Source organism: Bombus huntii, chromosome 18 (assembly GCF_024542735.1).
Source record: "Bombus huntii isolate Logan2020A chromosome 18, iyBomHunt1.1, whole genome shotgun sequence".
NCBI lineage: Eukaryota > Metazoa > Arthropoda > Insecta > Hymenoptera > Apidae > Bombus > Bombus huntii.
Window position 1 is genome coordinate 123945 of NC_066255.1, and position 24353 is coordinate 148297.

The 24353-nt window shown below is 39.5% G+C and overlaps 2 protein-coding genes across 2 annotated transcripts; both read right to left on the bottom strand.

Annotated features, from left to right (window-relative positions):
- Positions 1-3397: 3397 nt before the first annotated feature.
- LOC126875556 (uncharacterized) lies at positions 3398-5733 on the bottom strand. Its single transcript, XM_050638506.1, has 2 exons — positions 4141-5733; positions 3398-4066 (listed from the first exon to the last, which is right to left on the bottom strand). Exons 1-2 carry the CDS (start codon positions 5731-5733, stop codon positions 3398-3400), a joined length of 2262 nt encoding a protein of 753 aa, XP_050494463.1.
- Positions 5734-16115: 10382 nt separating this feature from the next.
- Positions 16116-18451, bottom strand: LOC126875557 (uncharacterized). The gene is made up of 2 exons (XM_050638507.1): positions 16859-18451; positions 16116-16784 (listed from the first exon to the last, which is right to left on the bottom strand). The coding sequence occupies exons 1-2, from the start codon at positions 18449-18451 to the stop codon at positions 16116-16118; spliced, it is 2262 nt and encodes a 753-aa protein (XP_050494464.1).
- Between the last annotated feature and the right edge of the window lie 5902 nt (positions 18452-24353).

Here is a 24353-nt window from a genome sequence, read left to right on the forward strand (position 1 = left end):
TCTTGATTATTAAATTTTGAAGGCAAGAAAATCGTAACGGTAAAAAACCACCCTAACAATTGAACTGAGCTTCAGTTCAAACGACTGATCCACGAGCGAAATTAAAAGAGAAGAAGAAGGAAACGTAGGGATAAATTTATATCGAACCACGAGAGTCCAAAACCCTATCCAATCCATCAACGCGGAAAATTTCATGTTCTACTGTTTCTAACACTAATATATATGTCGGGTTTACATTAGAATTAGAGTTAGGGGCGTGAAACGAATCTTCGTTCGGACTACACGTTGCCATTATGCAATAGAGAAGACATTGACTAGTGCAAATACGATTATTATAGAATTAGACAACTAACCGTGGCAATTAGATACTCGAGAAACTAATGACAACGATCCTAGGTTGAATAACGAATCCGCGGTCAACGGGATGATAGATAAACATGCTCACAATATCTAAGTCGAACTCCTTGTTAAAACGTGGAATATCCACCGAGCGTACAGACACAAAGTAACTCGCTAATACGACCTCACGAGAGAATGACTTTCCCGTCCCGATGATGCCAGAGAGGAAAACTATAATGGGGTATGTCTAAGAACACGAGATCATCGGATTCGTCGAGAAAAGCCTTCGTTCAGAAAGTAAGGGAAATTGGCGTTGCTGCTAATTGGTCAATCTCCATATCGGTGGTTAGAAAAAGATGCTAGCCGCCCTCGAGGGAAAGTTGCTAGTGGGAGACGCCGCTCGTTGAAAAATAGGTCTCCCCTATTTTCTCGTGGTTGGGACACAGACTGTTTGTCTGTTGGAAGGAATTTAGTTAGCTAAATCTTAAGATTTATAACGGGCCCTCGGACTAGCAGAACTTGTACTGCGGTGACGCATCGACATCTGGCAGTCATCTTACTAGAAGAATAGGGTCTGCGTGTGGCGAGCTACGGGACAGAGACCGTTGGAATGTTTACTGTAGAACGTTACAACTATTTCCTTTTTAAGGAGAGCTATAGAATTACTCCATGCCTTTGTTAGACAAAGCGTTCATCCCTTGACTGCGGCTACGTTGGGCGACAGACTGTCGTCTCGAGCCAAAGCTCACTATCACCAATCTCGAACAATTACAATCGGATCGAATAACTACAATTGTTTAATTACAGCTATAGTAGACTCTAGGTTACAATGTTGCGGGATTATCCAAAATTCCAAAGGCTCCGGTGTTCTTTCATCTCCGACATATATATATACAGTTGCTCTATATTTGTTGGTTCGCTGTTTAATAATTTTGGTTTCTTATTTTTACGGCAACTACCGCATTAATCGGAAATCTAAATCAACATTTCATATAAAATAATATCATTTCAATTTTTCCCTTCCCATTAAATTCAAACTAAACAGAATATAAATTAAACAAAATTTTAATTTTAATTCGATTAAATTAAACAAAGACTGCACATTAAGAACGTAACAAGCACATAATAGTCGAAGTATCTCAAACGGCAGCAAAATAACAGTTTACGACAAAGTCGACCAAAGATTGCGATTTAAGAGCTGCTGGGCTTGTTTCGACGCTCAAAAGGGTCGTCCACTACACTCAGCGTGTAAAATGGTGCGAAAAGAGCGTTTGAACGTCGAAATATCTCAAACAGGAAAGATATTACTCTTAGTTTTCGTCAAAATCGACGAAAGATTGTGATTTGGGAGCTGTTGGACTTGTTTCGACGCTAAAACGGGCGCTCTTTACATTTAGCGCGTAAAATGGAGCGAAAAGAGCGTTTAAACGTCGAAATATCTCAAACGAGCGGGAAATGACGGCTAGTTTTCGTGAAAATCGACGAAGTCATCGCGAGTTGTGAGCTGTTGAGTTCGTTTTGAAGCTGAAACGGGCGTGCATTACAGTTGGCGTGTAAAATAGAGTGAAAAGAGAGCTTGAACGTCGAAATATCTCAAACGGGTGGGAAATGACGGCTAGTTTTCCTCGGAATCGACGAAATCATCGCGATTTGCGAGCTGTTGGGTTTGTTTCGACGCTGAAACCGGCGTGCATTACATTTGGCTTGTAAAATGGAGTGCAAGGAGCGCTTAAACGTCGAAATTTCTCCAACGGGAGGGAAATGACGGTTAGTTTTCGTCAAAATCGACGACATCATCGCGATTTGCGAGCTGTTGGAGTCATGTCCCGCGCTACACACGTGCCGTAATGAAAGAAGGAGAACCGCAATATACATGTCAGAGAGGGGTCAGGAATAAGGTTGTGGACGTTTGATGAATCTTCATCGGAATCGGCCATCGTTGTGTTATAAAGAAGGTACGGTCTGTTAATACGAGTATGGATGCTACCGACTCGACAATCAACCGCGGCGGTTGGACACTCGCGATACTAGTGATGTTGGTCTTAGGTTCAATAACGAATCCGCGGTCAACGAAATGATAGATGTACCTGCTCACAAAAATCTAAGTCGGACTCTTTGCGAAAACGTGGAATATCCACCGAGCGTACAGACTTTAAGTAACTCGCTAATACGACCTCACGAGAGAATGACTCTCCGTCCCGATGATGCCACAGAGGAAAATTATATGGGGTTCGTCTAAGTACACGAGATCCTCGGATTCGTCGAGGAAAGCCTTCGTTCGGAAGGTGAGGGAAATTGACGTCGCTGCTAATTGGTCAATCTCTATATCGGTGGTTAAAAAAGGATGCTAGCCGTCTGTTATGACCGTTCGCGGAGAGACGCGGTCGCGAGGAAAACGCGTCAGCGAGAGGCGTAAATTCTCGCTACGATTCTGTTAATCGACGCCGCGAAATAGTCGTTCTCCTGTTTCGATTAAGATAACAGAGGTGGTTCAATGAATTTAACATTGTATTAACAGGTTAACATAAAATAGTATATTTGACAATAATATGATGGACACGCCACAAATTGTTTAACAATGAATACTGTAAATATGTTACAGAAAGTTGACCCGACTTTACAATAACTCTCAATGAATTCGTTATTCTATACGATCTTGATTTTATTCGTCAGACCTCTCGATGTATAGCGTTTGGTTCGTCAGATGGGACTGATTGCCTTTCGATCATTTCATCGTCTTCTTTGGAAGACGACCCCCACTATGCTCGGATCATGCCACCGTTCGCGTCTATAATCACGTATGCCTCCTTCTTGTGTGGAAAAAGTAACGGATAAAAATTGACGGTTCTAGATCTCGCTGCTTGGTGACAACTATGCGCCCGTCGATATATTGTATATGATCCAGCGGGCAGATAAGACGATCTGCCTGCGACATTGTAGGACCGTGAGCGACGGTTAGAAATACAGCCTGTGATATGCCTCGTGGCTTAACATACTCCCCACATTGAGAGGGTACCGATCAAGTGATATGATGTGATGTTGTGAGGTGGATCTCTTATCAGACTTCGGTGCTGGTTGGTCGCAGGTAGTCTTCGGGTGATTGGCCACAAAATATGAGATCTGCAGGGTTATCGGTAATGGGAATCTGACGCCAATCTGAGGTGTGAGTCTTCTGTTGAATTTCTGCCACACGATTAGCGACAAAGGTTTTCAGCGTATGGGGTGATGTATTAATCCAATGAAGAACGATTGTAGAATCAGTCCAATAAACGGTCCGAGGAATGCTGCTTGGTAAGGCTTGAAGGACTGTAGTGGCCAATGATGTGAGAAGAAGTGCTCCACTCAGTTCCAGCCTTGGAATGGTTTGTGATTTGAGCGGAGCCACCTTTGACTTTGCAGTGAGGAGTTGTGTCCAGACATGACCATCCGGAGTGATGGTGCGAAGATAAACGCATGCCCCATACGCCCTTTCGCTGGCATCACAGAACCCGTGTAACTCAATTTCCGCTGCAGTCTTGATTATAGTTTTACGTGGAAACTTTACGTTATTTAGCAATGGTAGCTGTGCATAGTATTTGCTCCATTCTGTATGTAAGTCACCTTGTGATATTCGTGCCAATCTATTTTTAATGTCCAAAATCGTTGGAGCAGCATCGTAGCTCGAACGATCACTGGTGCCAGTAATCCAAGAGGGTTGTAGATCTTGGCGATTTCGGAGCTGATTGTTCTTTTCGTAATTCGAGAGGCGGTAGGATTGATTTTGACGGAATATAGGATCGAATCGTCAAAGGAATTCCAAACAACACCCAGAGTTTTGAAGGTTTGCGATTCGCCTAGTAACAGCTTATCGTTTATGTCCTGCTCGGAAAGTCCTCGTAGCAGTTCCCGGTCGTTCGATACCCATTTTAGAATGTTTAAGCCGGCTAGTTTAAGCAATTCTGTGATCTCCCTTCTCAATGATCGTGCCTCGACCTTTGTATCAACTCCTGTAAGAACATCGTCGACGTAGAAGTCTCGCTGTAAGACCATCGCCGCTCGTGGGTACCGAAGTCCCTCGGCGTCCGCCAGTTGTTTGAGGCACCGAATGGCTAGATAAGGGGCCGCTGACAGCCCGAATGTCACTGTGTTAAGTTGATAGTTGTCAACATCTTCATCAGAGTTGCGCCACAAAATTTGTTGGAATTTCCGATCCTCTGGGCGCACAAGAAATTGTCGATACATTTTTTCAACATCGCCTGTAATGCCGTATTGATGAGAACGAAATCCTAGAAGAATGAAAAATGCGTCATCTTGTAGTTTCGGTCTCGTATGAAATACGTTGTTTAATGAAACTCCGGCGGTGGTTGGTGCAGATCCGTCAAACACAACTCTGTGTTTTGTAGTTTGGCTGGACTCTTTGATCACGCCGTGATGTGGCAGAAAATATCCGTCGTCCGTGCAGTGGTCCGTGGTAATCTTCGTCATGTGTCCTAATTCCAAGTATTCTTGTATTACGGCGTGATAGTCAACTTCGAATCGTTTGTCTCGTTGGATTCGACGGCAGAGGAATGTGAGTCGCTTCATCGCCATGGATTTAGAGCATCCAAGCGAAGGAGTTGTTTCGTTAAATGGGAGAGCGACAATGTATCGTCCTTCGTTGGTGCGTTGAACGTGATTTCGAAAGTGCTCCTCGCATTGTCGTTCCGCTTCCGAAATGTGTGCAGCGGGCGGTCCTTCGTCGATTTCCCAAAAACGGGCGAGGTCCGCCTGTAAAGCCGCCGTGGAGGCGTGAAATGCGTATGATGATGATTGCGAGGTTGGGCTCACCCCGATGACCCATCCAAATCGCGTTTTTTGCAGACGCAAGTCGGGCCCGTTTGATTGACTGATATCCAGTTGGCCGACACAGAGTGATACTAGTGTTGGTCCGGCGCTCAATAAGATTTCAATCGAAGCAGATCTATGGAATCTTGGATCGGCTAGTTGGAGATTCCTAGGTATTTGTATCGTTGAGCGATCTACGGGTTGATATGGGACCCAAGTCGATATTGTCGGTATGATTAGGAACGTCACCGTGCGTTCGTATGTGCCGTCAATGGGGGTGATCGTGGCCGTGATGTAACGTTTCGAGGTCGTCGGCAACGTGTTGAGCGTTCCGATTGGGACCGAACATTTCCGTTGGTTGAGTTTTAATGAATTGGCGCCTTTTAATAGGTGGTTTATCCGTAATCGTATATTTAAATATTGGTCCGACATGTCGGTACCGCGTGCGTTTTCCTCCTCGGTTAATTCTTCTAACTCGAGTTGGATGGCGTAGAACTCAGTCCCATATTGGTCCAGATGTTTCTGGAGGAATAATAAATCGCACTCTTCCTGACGACCGAATTGTTCGTATTCGTCCAGTTGATTTGACATAAGCGTGAATTAGCGGAGATAATGACCTCGTCTCCGACGCAAGGAGGTAATTTTATCTGCGGTTGCCATTGTTGCCGCGGATAGTGGATTGGCAAAGGAAGGAACGAGCTTACCTTGTTGTTGTGAAAACGTAACTGATTCGACGATTCAGCTAGCCCGAGGGTCGTCATAAACACAAAGATCTAGTTACCTAAAGTCCTTCAAACAGACAAACAGTCTTTGTCCCACCTACGGGAAGATAGGGAAGATCTATTTTTTTCAACGAACGACGTCATTAGCAGCAATTAGCAGCAATTAGCAGCAATTAGCAGCAACGTCAATGTCCCTTACTTTCCGAACGAAGTAAGTAATAACGAATCCGCGGTCAACGGGATGATAGATATACGTGCTCACAAAAATCTAAGTCGGACTCTTTACGAAAACGTGGAATACCCACCGAGCGTACAGACACTAAGTAACGCGCTAATACGATCTCACGAGAGAATGACTCTCCGTCGCGGTGATGCTGCAGAGGAAAGCTATGATGAGGCGTGTCTGAGGACACGAGATCATCGGATTCGTCGAGGATAGCCTTCGTTCAGAAGGTGAGGGGATTTGGCGTTGCTGCTAATTGGTCAATCTCCATATCGGTGGTTAGAAAAAGATACTAGCTGCCCTAGAGGGAAAGTTGCTAACGGGAAGCGTCGTTCGCGAAAAAAATAGATTTTCCCTATCTTCCCGTAGCTGGGACAAAGACTGTTTGTTTGAAGGACTTTAGTCAACTAAATCCTAAGATTTATAACGGCCCTCAGGCTAGCTGAACACGTACTGCGGAGACGCACCGACATCTGGCAATCATCTTGCTCGAAGAATAGGGTCAACGTGTGGCGAGCCACGGGACAGAAACCGTTGGAATGTTTACTGTCGCGTGCCGCCACAAATATTTCTTTTAAGAAGAACTATAGAATTACTCCATACCTTTGTTAGACAAAGCGTTCATCCCGTGACCGCGGCTACGTTCGGCGACTGGCTGCCGCCTCGAGCCCAAGCTCATTATCACAACTCGCGAACAATTACAATCGGATTAGATAACTATAATTGTTTAATTACAGCTATAGTAGACTCTAGATTACAATGTTGCGGGATTATTCAAAATTCCAAAGGCTCCGGTGTTCTTTCATCTCCGACATATATGTGTATGTGTGTATATATTATCCATAGGCGCAGGTATTACGAGTGCAATTGTTTAAGAGAGTACATATATATGTATTATCGATTAACATGTTTGCCTTCGTTGTGTTAATACATAATTTCCTAGCGGGCAACGGCGCGAATTATAATTCCTTGTATCAGAAGATATCTTTCATGTTGAGTTAAGTCAAGATAAACATTCAAACATTTACCCATTAGGGACAAGATGTCGCAGGTTGGAGTCCTGCTACTTGTATATCACATAGTCTACAGGGCACTGTTTGAATTCGTCCGCATAAGAAGTGTGTTGGCTGGTCCTCGTATAGATCTTGATCGTCTGGATCTAGATAGTCGTAGCAATCCCGGCAAAAGTGATGACTGTTGAAAAGATAAGCAGTGTTAACTAGTTGAGCACAGTAACAGGATTGTATTTCTTCTGGGTCTTGTGGATTAGCCACAGGTGTGTCTACCTCATAAAGGCTGTAGAGTTGGTTTGCTTGGTTCGGGTCAAAATATCTGCGACCCATTCTGTGCATACACACAAAAAAAATAATTAACATATTTTCTTTTAGTTAATATTTAGTATTGTCTCTTAGCTTGTGTACCATAAATGGTTATTAATCTTCTTATTAACATATAATAGTGCATTATATTTTATTAATTATTATTTGTTATTTGTTAGTCTTCTTAGCTAGTTACTCATAAAAGTTATTAATCTTTTGTTACTACATAATAACGTATTATGCTGTATTAGTTATTATTTATTATTCCCCCATTTTTTTATCATGTTGCACGTGTTGGCTGGTGTCCCTAGTATGTAGTGACTTTTATTAATATCGAATTAATTGTCTATCTATTAATTATTTTTAACTTTATTTCAGTGTGTAGTATCGTGGACGAAAGGCCTAAGAAATGTCGGGCGAACTATGAACAATGTCCCGAGAGCCGAGGCGCCGTCGGGCCCATCAATGTGTCATCGGTCTTTTCAAGTGCATAGTTTCGTGGAAAAGACCTACGTGACTCTGGCCACGAGCGTCTGCAGAACACGTGTGCGGTGGGCCTAGGAAAAAGACAACAGAATGCGGCAACGACCAGAGAGTTAGTCGAAAAGCAGAGAGTGCGAGTCGAAAAGCAGAGTGCGAGTCGAGGAGCCGAGTGCGAGCTGAGCGGAGACAGAGGTTGCGAGTGGCGTTGCCGAGAGAGTGTGGATTGCGCTGTTTTCTGTGCGTTTGGCGTGAATAGTTCAGGTTGAACAACAATCGTCTTTTTCTGTCTGATTAACATCTCTATTGTCCACTCTTTGTAAACACATTATATCACGATATTACAAGTGGATGACGTGTAATTCGAATAGGATTAATATTATTGTATGTTTATAATAATGTATATAATTACCGAATGTATTTCATTGCGCATGCGTGAGAGCTGCTTCACGCTCGTGACGGATTTCCAAAATAGCTGTTTGTATACGTCTTGAATAAGAGTGTGGTGTCGTGCTATGTAACTTTTATTTAATACCGAAATAATTATTTATCTATTACGTATTTTCAACTCTATTTTAGTGAAGTGTTATTTTCAACTCTATTTTAGTGAAGTGTCAGCAATGTTGTTTTGTGTTCGTTGTGATGTGTATGTTTACAGTGTATTACTTCGTTCAACATTGTTTTGTGTTTGTTGTAATATATATATATATATATATATATGTCGGAGATGAAAGGAAAACCGGAGCCTTCCCTTTGCAATTTTGAGGAAGCCTTCTAATGCTTTAGTCTAGATTTTATCATAACTGTAATTAAGCAATTGTCATTTGTAATTGTTTGACATTTGTGAAAGCGAAAGTGGGTTCGAGGTCACAACTGATCGCCGAACGTAGCCACGGTCACGGGATAAACGTTTTGCCTGACGAAGGTGTGGATCGATTGTATTGTTCTCCCTAGAAATCACATAGAATTGTATTTTAGAGATGCTGATATAATGGGACTCGCGTTGTATTAGGAATCAATCTCCAGACAGAAACTGCCTAATATCGGCGTTCGGATCTTTCTCGATGTTTCCAAAGAGTATACAACAAACTTTTGACAGAAATTGCCTAGCAACAACGATTGGAACCTTCTCGATGTCTGCAGCGAGCATATAACAAACAAATGCAGTCGTACAGCGAAAAAGATTTTCATCAGATATTCATTCGTGTGATCGCCTTGGAAAGTGATACATCGAGCAATTTACCGAGTGTCTCAGCAATCGTATTTTTGTGTTTAAAATTATTCTACGCATAGCAAAGAGTTATCCCGTTGACCGTGGATTCGTTAGAACCCCGGAAACATTGTTAATAGTGTTAATTAAATTCATTATTCGTTAAACCTATCAATCGTTAATCTCATTATTCGTTAAATTTATTATTCGTAAAACATATTATTCGTACCTCTTATTGTTCGTTAAATTTATTATTCTTTAATCTAATTATTGGTTAAACTTAACGTCTGTTAATCTTATCATTCATTAAACTCAATACTCATAATATTTTGTAAAATCTTGTATATTCGCGTAAATATAATCTCTGTCTCGTAAAACGATGGCTAACTCAAACAAAGAATCGTTACGCGCCTTAAATCCTAATGATAATCCGACATATATATATACTGTGTGTTATTTTAATGTAATACCGTGTGGATATAAATCGTTGTCGAAATTATTAATTACTAATAGAATTATTTCACTGTTTGATTATAAGGTGGTTTGTATTTATGTAGCTTTTGTTTAATTGGTTTAATTTAATGTGTGCATAGTGTAATGTGTCACCAGTCACTATTGTATAATACAACCTTATTTCTTAATGCCAGATTTAATATAATAATACTATAGTAACTCAACACAATATGATAATTTCTAATTTCAATCATGTTTGGTCATTAATACTCAGTTAATCTATCTTGATTAATTTCTAGCCTATTTTAATATTTACTAGCTATTTCTATTTCTTTCCTATTAATCTGTCGTTACTTCGTACTTGTGATTTATTGTTATTTCATATTTGCATAGTATAATTTTTTAAGCTAATCTATGTATTATTAGTTAAAACCTGTTTATTGAATTATTATCGTTTGTAGTTTCTTGAATTGTTTTCCTTCGATGCTGCGTTGCTTACTTGGAACATTTACATAATGAGTATTTGACATTGTCTGGTTCTTCGTTATGCTCTAAACACTTATTATGGGTACTTTTATTTATCCTACGTTTGTATGTATAAAAATGTCATTTAATTAATTTAATTTAATACGTGGGTATTGTATTGTATCAACTATCGCTTTTGTGTATTATAAAATCTATTTCCATATGTCAGATACAATAATTTAACAATATTATATATGTTAATATAGTATAACACCTTCTTATTCTAGTTATATTTGTTATTGACATTCGGTTAACCTACCTTAATTATTCTATAACTTCTTTCTACACCTATTAACTGATTTTGTTTCTTCTTATCGAGGACTGCTGCGTCAATATTGATTTATTTGTAGTAATGTCATATTTTCTTGATTTTTCAGTTTTCTTTTCCATTGGGCAACTGTAAGTCTATTGTCGAACATCAATCATTGACTGTTATCGTGCTTCTTTTAGTTTAATTGTAATATTCTTGTAAATTTTTAATAATATTATTTTCTTTCATATATGTCAAAGGCAATTGAGGTTAGTTTATCCATTCGTTTCAGCTGACAGTCATATACTATGTTCTATGGAGTGGATCCATAATTTGTCTCTGCGGAATTCCTATATGTACACTTCCTTCTACGATGATGAATCGTGCACTAGGTAGTTTTCACTTTCACTGCCTTTTAATTATTTTATTGAATTAACACATTTTATATTTAAATAATGGTTAGAACACAAATAGTAATCTTCCTTTTGTCTTTTAGGTTTCCACTATCTGCACTATTCGACAAGCAGTGTCATACTTCCTTTGGTTTAATCATAATATTGTTATAAACATTTAGTAATATTATATTTTGTATTAAGACAATTGAGATTAATTTATCCATTTGTTTCAGCTGGCTGTCGTATGTTATGTTCTACGAATGTGGACCCATAACCTGTCTTTGCACATACACTTCCTTCTACGATGATTAATTGTTCACAAGGTACCCTTCACTTTCACTGTTTTTTTTTTATTGTATTGAATTAACACGTTTTATATTTGAATAATGGTTAGAGCACACATAATAATTTTTCTTTTTTCTTTTTCTTTTAGGTTTCCACTATCTGCATTATTCTTGCCTTCTGAAATCGTTTCATTTATTGATTATTTCGGTTATACGCTAATTTTAACTTGTTTAAGTGCACTGTTCGCCTAGTCCCTTTCACTTCAATCTTGACGTTTTGAGTTTCTAAAATTTCTAACACTTATGCGGTCCCGGATATTGATCGGAAAATTTTCCTCTGCTAGGTTCCTTTAATAGATATACTAGGTGTTCTATTTTGAAATTTTGCGGGCCGATTCATCTGTCGTAGTATTCTTTTGATTTTAACTTGGATTTCACCAAATTTTCTCTTGCCATCTGCTGCACGGTGTTGATTTTATCGAACAGATCTCTGAGGTATTCTGCGTATGTTAGTAGTATGTTAATCTTCTTCGATTATTATTTCACCAGTGGGTTCTCTGGCCAAGTGCCCTAGTTCGTGTGGGGAGAATTTCGTTCCTTCGTGTACAGAGGTATTATAAGAAAACATGGCTAATTTCACCCATTCGTCCCAATTTCTGGAATTTTCGATATATAACTTGAGATACACGTGGCGTGATCTTTCGATGAACCGTTGCTTTGTGGGTGATATGCTGTCGTGGTGCATCTTTTTATCCGAAACCTCTTTACTACCTTTTTTTTTTATTAAGGAAGATGTAAAGTTCGCTCCCTAATCGGTCAAGATCGCTCTTGGTGAACCGAATCGACAAATGAATTGCTTAATAAAAATGTCTGCTATTTCGGCCGAAGTGATTCCTTTGATCGGAATTCCGAGCGAGTTCTTTGTTAATAAATCTTGAATCGTTAATATATATTCGTTTTCCCTTTGTGTCTTTGGTAATGAACCGCCGATATCCATACTGATTTTGTCGAAAGCTTTGTCCGGTGCATCAGTGAGTACCATTGGTTGCTTCGTTTTTATTCTAGTTAAGTTCTTCAATTGACATTCTTTACATATTCTTACGTACTCCTGGATTTCCTTCTTCATGTTTTCCCAATAATAATGTTGCCGTATTCTTTGGTAGGTTTTCGTTACTCCTTTGTGTCCTGCTACGGACGATTCGTGTTTTTTCCCGAATTATGTTAGTTCGCGCTTCCACTGGTGGGATGGTTACTTCCCTGGTGCAAATGGTAATGTGTATTGTTTTTGCTAAGAATACTTCCTTCAATTTCTTGATTGTACGTGTCAATTTCTCATTTACCACGTCCAGCAAGGTTTTTAACGAGTACAACAAGTTTTCCGCTGTTATTGGGACGTTTCGGTTTTCTTTCATGGGTAAAGATATTATTTGTTTTCCTGAGTCTTGATATAATCTTGCTCTTTCAAACATTACATCTCCATAATGCGGTAATTTCCTTGCTTCTTTTATTTCTAAGGCTCCTCTGTCCACCGGATTTCCTTTTGTATCGATAAAAATCACTTTATGATCGTTTACTTTCACTATCGAATCTCTTGCTTCTGAGATCTTCAATTCTGTAAATACTGTGGGTTTGGTCCTTTCTTCCCGTTGTTGTGGCAACTCAGAGCACGATAGGGAAAACTCCTCTTCTCTTGATATTTCGGCATCGCTTATCTCATGATCAGATGCTTCTTCACCGGTGTTTTCGTCGGTGTCTTCCGCAGCCTGATCAAAATATTTTATGGGTGTTTCTTGTGTAGTAAGGTATTCTCGAATGACTGCTCTTCTCTGATTTCCTGGACCATGGGATTGAGGGAGGCGAGGCTTAGCTTCAAATATGGGAGAGTTCTCGGTTGACGTGATTAATTCAAATCTTTTAGAGGTGGACAACGAACCGGTGAATCTTCTTCTCATTTCCTGATTGGCAGACATACCTCCGGGGAATTTCTAGATAATCCGCTAATTAGTTAAAACGCTAGTAGCGTTTGCTTTGCCTTCTTCATATCGAATGTCAAATTCAAAGTTCGACAACTTTAATTTCCATTAAATTTTAATTAATTAACGAATATGGAATATATATAATACAAAAAATAAAATAAAATATCTATAACTAAACAAAATCGATTAATAAACTAAACTATCCGCGAATCGATCAAGAATAAGAAGGATTATGTATGACGAATTAGCAAAACATAATAAATGGAACAACAGAATGATATACTACAATCAGTTAACGAAGATGGAATATGTAAAATACAAAATAAAAATGAAATCATTAAATAAACCCAACTAATAAATCGAACGAACCACGAACCGACCAAATAAATTAAGAAATAAGAACGATAATATGCAACGTAATAGTAAAGGAGAATAAATGGAACAACAGGAGGACACACTTTGATTAATCAGCAAGTATAAAATATACAAAATGATTGAATAAAACTAATTAATAAACTGAACGAGCCGCGAACTGACCTGATAAATCAAAAATAAGAACGACTACATACGACATAATAGCGAAACAGCAGGAATACATATTTTAATTAATTAACAAACACAGAAATAAAATGGATAAAATCTGTACGACTAAAATAAACCTGTTAATAAACCAAGTGATTAAGAATAATTAATACCGCAATAAACTTGGAGAATTACATATGGAAATTTTACTATGAAATATATATACAGGGTGGTTGATAGCTGGTGGTACAAGTGGAAAGGGAGTGATTCTACGCGAAAAAAGAAGTTGAAAATATAGAATAAACATTTTTTTAAAATTTTTTGTTTTTAATTTTTTTAAAAATCTACAGCGAGATCCGTTATAACGAGACGTGATAAAGTGCACGAGCGAAAATTCAAAGTCGATTTTCTCGAAAACAAAGCCTCAAACGAAAAATTGGTCGCCGAACGTAGCCACGGTCACGAGATAAACGTTTTGCCTAACGGACGTCTGGAGTGGTTGTATGGGTTTTCCGAGAAGTGTGATTGTGGCGGCATGCGGCCTCGAGAGCGGGCCTAGCCACATGTGAGGTTGCCTCGGAGGTGCCGATACAATGGGACATACATTGTATCAATAATCAAACTCCAGGCAGAAACTGCCTAGAAACGGCGTTCGGAACTTTTCGATGCTTCTAACGAGTGCGTATCAAATTCCAGACGAGGCTGGTGTCACGACCGGCATACTTCAAATCCGACGGACTGACGATAGAGATAAAGATGTGGCGGCACTCGGCGACAATGTATATCGCTGAAGCGCCTAATGAACCATCAACATCCCAACGGTCCTTTCACCGAAGGTTCTAGAAGAAAAAGCACGTGACAACGATCGCGGACGCCTAGCAAATGCATGGACGGCGGGGATGTTGAGGGATGACAAAAGAAAGTAATCGGATCCGATCGAAAGGAAAATCATAAGTCAGTCTTAGAAAGTCACGCCTAGAGTTCGGAAGTAGATTGTAAAGAAAAAAATAAAGTTTTCTTTTTTTATTTTTCACCTCAAATTTCTTTTTTATTTTGTTATTTTACGTGACACTGGCATTCGTGCGATTGCCTTGGAGAGTGACACATCGAGCATTTTCGTCAATCGTATTTTGCGCCTAAGATTATTTCACGCTTAGTAAAGAGTTATCTCGCTGACCGTAGATTCGTTTGAACCCAAAAACATTGTTAATAGTGTTCATTAAATTTATTATTCGTAAATCATATTATTCATTAAACTTACTATTCGTTAAGCTTATTATTCATTAGACATATTATTTGTTAAGCTTTGTGATAGTCTTGTATATACGTGTAAATATAATGTCTGCTTTGTGAAACGATGGCTAGTCCACGCGAAGTGTTGTCACGCGCCCAAAATTCCGATCCTAACCCGACATATATATATGTCGGAGAAGGGTCAGGAATAAGGTTGTGGGTGTTTGATGAATCTTCATTGCAATCGGTCATCGTCGTGTTATAACCTTGTATATAAGGTACGGTCTGTTAATACGAGTATGGATGCTACCGACTCGACAATCAACCGCGGCGGTTGGACACTCGCGATACTAGTGATGTTGGTCTTAGGTTCAATAACGAATCCGCGGTCAACGAAATGATAGATGTACCTGCTCACAAAAATCTAAGTCGGACTCTTTGCGAAAACGTGGAATATCCACCGAGCGTACAGACTTTAAGTAACTCGCTAATACGACCTCACGAGAGAATGACTCTCCGTCCCGATGATGCCACAGAGGAAAATTATATGGGGTTCGTCTAAGTACACGAGATCCTCGGATTCGTCGAGGAAAGCCTTCGTTCGGAAGGTGAGGGAAATTGACGTCGCTGCTAATTGGTCAATCTCTATATCGGTGGTTAAAAAAGGATGCTAGCCGTCTGTTATGACCGTTCGCGGAGAGACGCGGTCGCGAGGAAAACGCGTCAGCGAGAGGCGTAAATTCTCGCTACGATTCTGTTAATCGACGCCGCGAAATAGTCGTTCTCCTGTTTCGATTAAGATAACAGAGGTGGTTCAATGAATTTAACATTGTATTAACAGGTTAACATAAAATAGTATATTTGACAATAATATGATGGACACGCCACAAATTGTTTAACAATGAATACTGTAAATATGTTACAGAAAGTTGACCCGACTTTACAATAACTCTCAATGAATTCGTTATTCTATACGATCTTGATTTTATTCGTCAGACCTCTCGATGTATAGCGTTTGGTTCGTCAGATGGGACTGATTGCCTTTCGATCATTTCATCGTCTTCTTTGGAAGACGACCCCCACTATGCTCGGATCATGCCACCGTTCGCGTCTATAATCACGTATGCCTCCTTCTTGTGTGGAAAAAGTAACGGATAAAAATTGACGGTTCTAGATCTCGCTGCTTGGTGACAACTATGCGCCCGTCGATATATTGTATATGATCCAGCGGGCAGATAAGACGATCTGCCTGCGACATTGTAGGACCGTGAGCGACGGTTAGAAATACAGCCTGTGATATGCCTCGTGGCTTAACATACTCCCCACATTGAGAGGGTACCGATCAAGTGATATGATGTGATGTTGTGAGGTGGATCTCTTATCAGACTTCGGTGCTGGTTGGTCGCAGGTAGTCTTCGGGTGATTGGCCACAAAATATGAGATCTGCAGGGTTATCGGTAATGGGAATCTGACGCCAATCTGAGGTGTGAGTCTTCTGTTGAATTTCTGCCACACGATTAGCGACAAAGGTTTTCAGCGTATGGGGTGATGTATTAATCCAATGAAGAACGATTGTAGAATCAGTCCAATAAACGGTCCGAGGAATGCTGCTTGGTAAGGCTTGAAGGACTGTAGTGGCCAATGATGTGAGAAGAAGTGCTCCACTCAGTTCCAGCCTTGGAATGGTTTGTGATTTGAGCGGAGCCACCTTTGACTTTGCAGTGAGGAGTTGTGTCCAGACATGACCATCCGGAGTGATGGTGCGAAGATAAACGCATGCCCCATACGCCCTTTCGCTGGCATCACAGAACCCGTGTAACTCAATTTCCGCTGCAGTCTTGATTATAGTTTTACGTGGAAACTTTACGTTATTTAGCAATGGTAGCTGTGCATAGTATTTGCTCCATTCTGTATGTAAGTCACCTTGTGATATTCGTGCCAATCTATTTTTAATGTCCAAAATCGTTGGAGCAGCATCGTAGCTCGAACGATCACTGGTGCCAGTAATCCAAGAGGGTTGTAGATCTTGGCGATTTCGGAGCTGATTGTTCTTTTCGTAATTCGAGAGGCGGTAGGATTGATTTTGACGGAATATAGGATCGAATCGTCAAAGGAATTCCAAACAACACCCAGAGTTTTGAAGGTTTGCGATTCGCCTAGTAACAGCTTATCGTTTATGTCCTGCTCGGAAAGTCCTCGTAGCAGTTCCCGGTCGTTCGATACCCATTTTAGAATGTTTAAGCCGGCTAGTTTAAGCAATTCTGTGATCTCCCTTCTCAATGATCGTGCCTCGACCTTTGTATCAACTCCTGTAAGAACATCGTCGACGTAGAAGTCTCGCTGTAAGACCATCGCCGCTCGTGGGTACCGAAGTCCCTCGGCGTCCGCCAGTTGTTTGAGGCACCGAATGGCTAGATAAGGGGCCGCTGACAGCCCGAATGTCACTGTGTTAAGTTGATAGTTGTCAACATCTTCATCAGAGTTGCGCCACAAAATTTGTTGGAATTTCCGATCCTCTGGGCGCACAAGAAATTGTCGATACATTTTTTCAACATCGCCTGTAATGCCGTATTGATGAGAACGAAATCCTAGAAGAATGAAAAATGCGTCATCTTGTAGTTTCGGTCTCGTATGAAATACGTTGTTTAATGAAACTCCGGCGGTGGTTGGTGCAGATCCGTCAAACACAACTCTGTGTTTTGTAGTTTGGCTGGACTCTTTGATCACGCCGTGATGTGGCAGAAAATATCCGTCGTCCGTGCAGTGGTCCGTGGTAATCTTCGTCATGTGTCCTAATTCCAAGTATTCTTGTATTACGGCGTGATAGTCAACTTCGAATCGTTTGTCTCGTTGGATTCGACGGCAGAGGAATGTGAGTCGCTTCATCGCCATGGATTTAGAGCATCCAAGCGAAGGAGTTGTTTCGTTAAATGGGAGAGCGACAATGTATCGTCCTTCGTTGGTGCGTTGAACGTGATTTCGAAAGTGCTCCTCGCATTGTCGTTCCGCTTCCGAAATGTGTGCAGCGGGCGGTCCTTCGTCGATTTCCCAAAAACGGGCGAGGTCCGCCTGTAAAGCCGCCGTGGAGGCGTGAAATGCGTATGATGATGATTGCGAGGTTGGGCTCACCCCGATGACCCATCCAAATCGCGTTTTTTGCAGACGCAAGTCGGGCCCGTTTGATTGACTGATATCCAGTTGGCCGACACAGAGTGATACTAGTGTTGGTCCGGCGCTCAATAAGATTTCAATCGAAGCAGATCTATGGAATCTTGGATCGGCTAGTTGGAGATTCCTAGGTATTTGTATCGTTGAGCGATCTACGGGTTGATATGGGACCCAAGTCGATATTGTCGGTATGATTAGGAACGTCACCGTGCGTTCGTATGTGCCGTCAATGGGGGTGATCGTGGCCGTGATGTAGCGTTTCGAGGTCGTCGGCAACGTGTTGAGCGTTCCGATTGGGACCGAACATTTCCGTTGGTTGAGTTTTAATGAATTGGCGCCTTTTAATAGGTGGTTTATCCGTAATCGTATATTTAAATATTGGTCCGACATGTCGGTACCGCGTGCGTTTTCCTCCTCGGTTAATTCTTCTAACTCGAGTTGGATGGCGTAGAACTCAGTCCCATATTGGTCCAGATGTTTCTGGAGGAATAATAAATCGCACTCTTCCTGACGACCGAATTGTTCGTATTCGTCCAGTTGATTTGACATAAGCGTGAATTAGCGGAGATAATGACCTCGTCTCCGACGCAAGGAGGTAATTTTATCTGCGGTTGCCATTGTTGCCGCGGATAGTGGATTGGCAAAGGAAGGAACGAGCTTACCTTGTTGTTGTGAAAACGTAACTGATTCGACGATTCAGCTAGCCCGAGGGTCGTCATAAACACAAAGATCTAGTTACCTAAAGTCCTTCAAACAGACAAACAGTCTTTGTCCCACCTACGGGAAGATAGGGAAGATCTATTTTTTTCAACGAACGACGTCATTAGCAGCAATTAGCAGCAATTAGCAGCAATTAGCAGCAACGTCAATGTCCCTTACTTTCCGAACGAAGTAAGTAATAACGAATCCGCGGTCAACGGGATGATAGATATACGTGCTCACAAAAATCTAAGTCGGACTCTTTACGAAAACGTGGAATACCCACCGAGCGTACAGACACTAAGTAACGCGCTAATACGATCTCACGAGAGAATGACTCTCCGTCGCGGTGATGCTGCAGAGGAAAGCTATGATGAGGCGTGTCTGAGGACACGAGATCATCGGATTCGTCGAGGATAGCCTTCGTTCAGAAGGTGAGGGGATTTGGCGTTGCTGCTAATTGGTCAATCTCCATATCGGTGGTTAGAAAAAGATACTAGCTGCCCTAGAGGGAAAGTTGCTAACGGGAAGCGTCGTTCGCGAAAAAAATAGATTTTCCCTATCTTCCCGTAGCTGGGACAAAGACTGTTTGTTTGAAGGACTTTAGTCAACTAAATCCTAAGATTTATAACGGCCCTCAGGCTAGCTGAACACGTACTGCGGAGACGCACCGACATCTGGCAATCATCTTGCTCGAAGAATAGGGTCAACGTGTGGCGAGCCACGGGACAGAAACCGTTGGAATGTTTACTGTCGCGTGCCGCCACAAATATTTCTTTTAAGAAGAACTATAGAATTACTCCATACCTTTGTTAGACAAAGCGTTCATCCCGTGACCGCGGCTACGTTCGGCGACTGGCTGCCGCCTCGAGCCCAAGCTCATTATCACAACTCGCGAACAATTACAATCGGATTAGATAACTATAATTGTTTAATTACAGCTATAGTAGACTCTAGATTACAATGTTGCGGGATTATTCAAAATTCCAAAGGCTCCGGTGTTCTTTCATCTCCGACATATATGTGTATGTGTGTATATATTATCCATAGGCGCAGGTATTACGAGTGCAATTGTTTAAGAGAGTACATATATATGTATTATCGATTAACATGTTTGCCTTCGTTGTGTTAATACATAATTTCCTAGCGGGCAACGGCGCGAATTATAATTCCTTGTATCAGAAGATATCTTTCATGTTGAGTTAAGTCAAGATAAACATTCAAACATTTACCCATTAGGGACAAGATGTCGCAGGTTGGAGTCCTGCTACTTGTATATCACATAGTCTACAGGGCACTGTTTGAATTCGTCCGCATAAGAAGTGTGTTGGCTGGTCCTCGTATAGATCTTGATCGTCTGGATCTAGATAGTCGTAGCAATCCCGGCAAAAGTGATGACTGTTGAAAAGATAAGCAGTGTTAACTAGTTGAGCACAGTAACAGGATTGTATTTCTTCTGGGTCTTGTGGATTAGCCACAGGTGTGTCTACCTCATAAAGGCTGTAGAGTTGGTTTGCTTGGTTCGGGTCAAAATATCTGCGACCCATTCTGTGCATACACACAAAAAAAATAATTAACATATTTTCTTTTAGTTAATATTTAGTATTGTCTCTTAGCTTGTGTACCATAAATGGTTATTAATCTTCTTATTAACATATAATAGTGCATTATATTTTATTAATTATTATTTGTTATTTGTTAGTCTTCTTAGCTAGTTACTCATAAAAGTTATTAATCTTTTGTTACTACATAATAACGTATTATGCTGTATTAGTTATTATTTATTATTCCCCCATTTTTTTATCATGTTGCACGTGTTGGCTGGTGTCCCTAGTATGTAGTGACTTTTATTAATATCGAATTAATTGTCTATCTATTAATTATTTTTAACTTTATTTCAGTGTGTAGTATCGTGGACGAAAGGCCTAAGAAATGTCGGGCGAACTATGAACAATGTCCCGAGAGCCGAGGCGCCGTCGGGCCCATCAATGTGTCATCGGTCTTTTCAAGTGCATAGTTTCGTGGAAAAGACCTACGTGACTCTGGCCACGAGCGTCTGCAGAACACGTGTGCGGTGGGCCTAGGAAAAAGACAACAGAATGCGGCAACGACCAGAGAGTTAGTCGAAAAGCAGAGAGTGCGAGTCGAAAAGCAGAGTGCGAGTCGAGGAGCCGAGTGCGAGCTGAGCGGAGACAGAGGTTGCGAGTGGCGTTGCCGAGAGAGTGTGGATTGCGCTGTTTTCTGTGCGTTTGGCGTGAATAGTTCAAGTTGAACAACAATCGTCTTTTTCTGTCTGATTAACATCTCTATTGTCCACTCTTTGTAAACACATTATATCACGATATTACAAGTGGATGACGTGTAATTCGAATAGGATTAATATTATTGTATGTTTATAATAATGTATATAATTACTGAATGTATTTCATTGCGCATGCGTGAGAGCTGCTTCACGCTCGTGACGGATTTCCAAAATAGCTGTTTGTATACGTCTTGAATAAGAGTGTGGTGTCGTGCTATGTAACTTTTATTTAATACCGAAATAATTATTTATCTATTACGTATTTTCAACTCTATTTTAGTGAAGTGTTATTTTCAACTCTATTTTAGTGAAGTGTCAGCAATGTTGTTTTGTGTTCGTTGTGATGTGTATGTTTACAGTGTATTACTTCGTTCAACATTGTTTTGTGTTTGTTGTAATATATATATATATATATGTCGGAGATGAAAGGAAAACCGGAGCCTTCCCTTTGCAATTTTGAGGAAGCCTTCTAATGCTTTAGTCTAGATTTTATCATAACTGTAATTAAGCAATTGTCATTTGTAATTGTTTGACATTTGTGAAAGCGAAAGTGGGTTCGAGGTCACAACTGATCGCCGAACGTAGCCACGGTCACGGGATAAACGTTTTGCCTGACGAAGGTGTGGATCGATTGTATTGTTCTCCCTAGAAATCACATAGAATTGTATTTTAGAGATGCTGATATAATGGGACTCGCGTTGTATTAGGAATCAATCTCCAGACAGAAACTGCCTAATATCGGCGTTCGGATCTTTCTCGATGTTTCCAAAGAGTATACAACAAACTTTTGACAGAAATTGCCTAGCAACAACGATTGGAACCTTCTCGATGTCTGCAGCGAGCATATAACAAACAAATGCAGTCGTACAGCGAAAAAGATTTTCATCAGATATTCATTCGTGTGATCGCCTTGGAAAGTGATACATCGAGCAATTTACCGAGTGTCTCAGCAATCGTATTTTTGTGTTTAAAATTATTCTACGCATAGCAAAGAGTTATCCCGTTGACCGTGGATTCGTTAGAACCCCGGAAACATTGTTAATAGTGTTAATTAAATTCATTATTCGTTAAACCTATCAATCGTTAATCTCATTATTCGTTAAATTTATTATTCGTAAAACATATTATTCGTACCTCTTATTGTTCGTTAAATTTATTATTCTTTAATCTAATTATTGGTTAAACTTAACGTCTGTTAATCTTATCATTCATTAAACTCAATACTCATAATATTTTGTAAAATCTTGTATATTCGCGTAAATATAATCTCTGTCTCGTAAAACGATGGCTAACTCAAACAAAGAATCGTTACGCGCCTTAAATCCTAATGATAATCCGACATATATATATACTGTGTGTTATTTTAATGTAATACCGTGTGGATATAAATCGTTGTCGAAATTATTAATTACTAATAGAATTATTTCACTGTTTGATTATAAGGTGGTTTGTATTTATGTAGCTTTTGTTTAATTGGTTTAATTTAATGTGTGCATAGTGTAATGTGTCACCAGTCACTATTGTATAATACAACCTTATTTCTTAATGCCAGATTTAATATAATAATACTATAGTAACTCAACACAATATGATAATTTCTAATTTCAATCATGTTTGGTCATTAATACTCAGTTAATCTATCTTGATTAATTTCTAGCCTATTTTAATATTTACTAGCTATTTCTATTTCTTTCCTATTAATCTGTCGTTACTTCGTACTTGTGATTTATTGTTATTTCATATTTGCATAGTATAATTTTTTAAGCTAATCTATGTATTATTAGTTAAAACCTGTTTATTGAATTATTATCGTTTGTAGTTTCTTGAATTGTTTTCCTTCGATGCTGCGTTGCTTACTTGGAACATTTACATAATGAGTATTTGACATTGTCTGGTTCTTCGTTATGCTCTAAACACTTATTATGGGTACTTTTATTTATCCTACGTTTGTATGTATAAAAATGTCATTTAATTAATTTAATTTAATACGTGGGTATTGTATTGTATCAACTATCGCTTTTGTGTATTATAAAATCTATTTCCATATGTCAGATACAATAATTTAACAATATTATATATGTTAATATAGTATAACACCTTCTTATTCTAGTTATATTTGTTATTGACATTCGGTTAACCTACCTTAATTATTCTATAACTTCTTTCTACACCTATTAACTGATTTTGTTTCTTCTTATCGAGGACTGCTGCGTCAATATTGATTTATTTGTAGTAATGTCATATTTTCTTGATTTTTCAGTTTTCTTTTCCATTGGGCAACTGTAAGTCTATTGTCGAACATCAATCATTGACTGTTATCGTGCTTCTTTTAGTTTAATTGTAATATTCTTGTAAATTTTTAATAATATTATTTTCTTTCATATATGTCAAAGGCAATTGAGGTTAGTTTATCCATTCGTTTCAGCTGACAGTCATATACTATGTTCTATGGAGTGGATCCATAATTTGTCTCTGCGGAATTCCTATATGTACACTTCCTTCTACGATGATGAATCGTGCACTAGGTAGTTTTCACTTTCACTGCCTTTTAATTATTTTATTGAATTAACACATTTTATATTTAAATAATGGTTAGAACACAAATAGTAATCTTCCTTTTGTCTTTTAGGTTTCCACTATCTGCACTATTCGACAAGCAGTGTCATACTTCCTTTGGTTTAACCATAATATTGTTATAAACATTTAGTAATATTATATTTTGTATTAAGACAATTGAGATTAATTTATCCATTTGTTTCAGCTGGCTGTCGTATGTTATGTTCTACGAATGTGGACCCATAACCTGTCTTTGCACATACACTTCCTTCTACGATGATTAATTGTTCACAAGGTACCCTTCACTTTCACTGTTTTTTTTTTATTGTATTGAATTAACACGTTTTATATTTGAATAATGGTTAGAGCACACATAATAATTTTTCTTTTTTCTTTTTCTTTTAGGTTTCCACTATCTGCATTATTCTTGCCTTCTGAAATCGTTTCATTTATTGATTATTTCGGTTATACGCTAATTTTAACTTGTTTAAGTGCACTGTTCGCCTAGTCCCTTTCACTTCAATCTTGACGTTTTGAGTTTCTAAAATTTCTAACACTTATGCGGTCCCGGATATTGATCGGAAAATTTTCCTCTGCTAGGTTCCTTTAATAGATATACTAGGTGTTCTATTTTGAAATTTTGCGGGCCGATTCATCTGTCGTAGTATTCTTTTGATTTTAACTTGGATTTCACCAAATTTTCTCTTGCCATCTGCTGCACGGTGTTGATTTTATCGAACAGATCTCTGAGGTATTCTGCGTATGTTAGTAGTATGTTAATCTTCTTCGATTATTATTTCACCAGTGGGTTCTCTGGCCAAGTGCCCTAGTTCGTGTGGGGAGAATTTCGTTCCTTCGTGTACAGAGGTATTATAAGAAAACATGGCTAATTTC

Bases quoted from the DNA above. Each gene is read 5' to 3' on its own strand.
- LOC126875557 (XM_050638507.1), bottom strand. From the start codon at position 18,451: ATGTCAAATCAACTGGACGAATACGAACAATTCGGTCGTCAGGAAGAG. The intron at 16,785-16,858 runs GTTTGGAATTCC...AATTACGAAAAG, and splicing joins CCTTCAAAACTCTGGGTGTT to AACAATCAGCTCCGAAATCG.
- LOC126875556 (XM_050638506.1), bottom strand. From the start codon at position 5,733: ATGTCAAATCAACTGGACGAATACGAACAATTCGGTCGTCAGGAAGAG. The intron at 4,067-4,140 runs GTTTGGAATTCC...AATTACGAAAAG, and splicing joins CCTTCAAAACTCTGGGTGTT to AACAATCAGCTCCGAAATCG.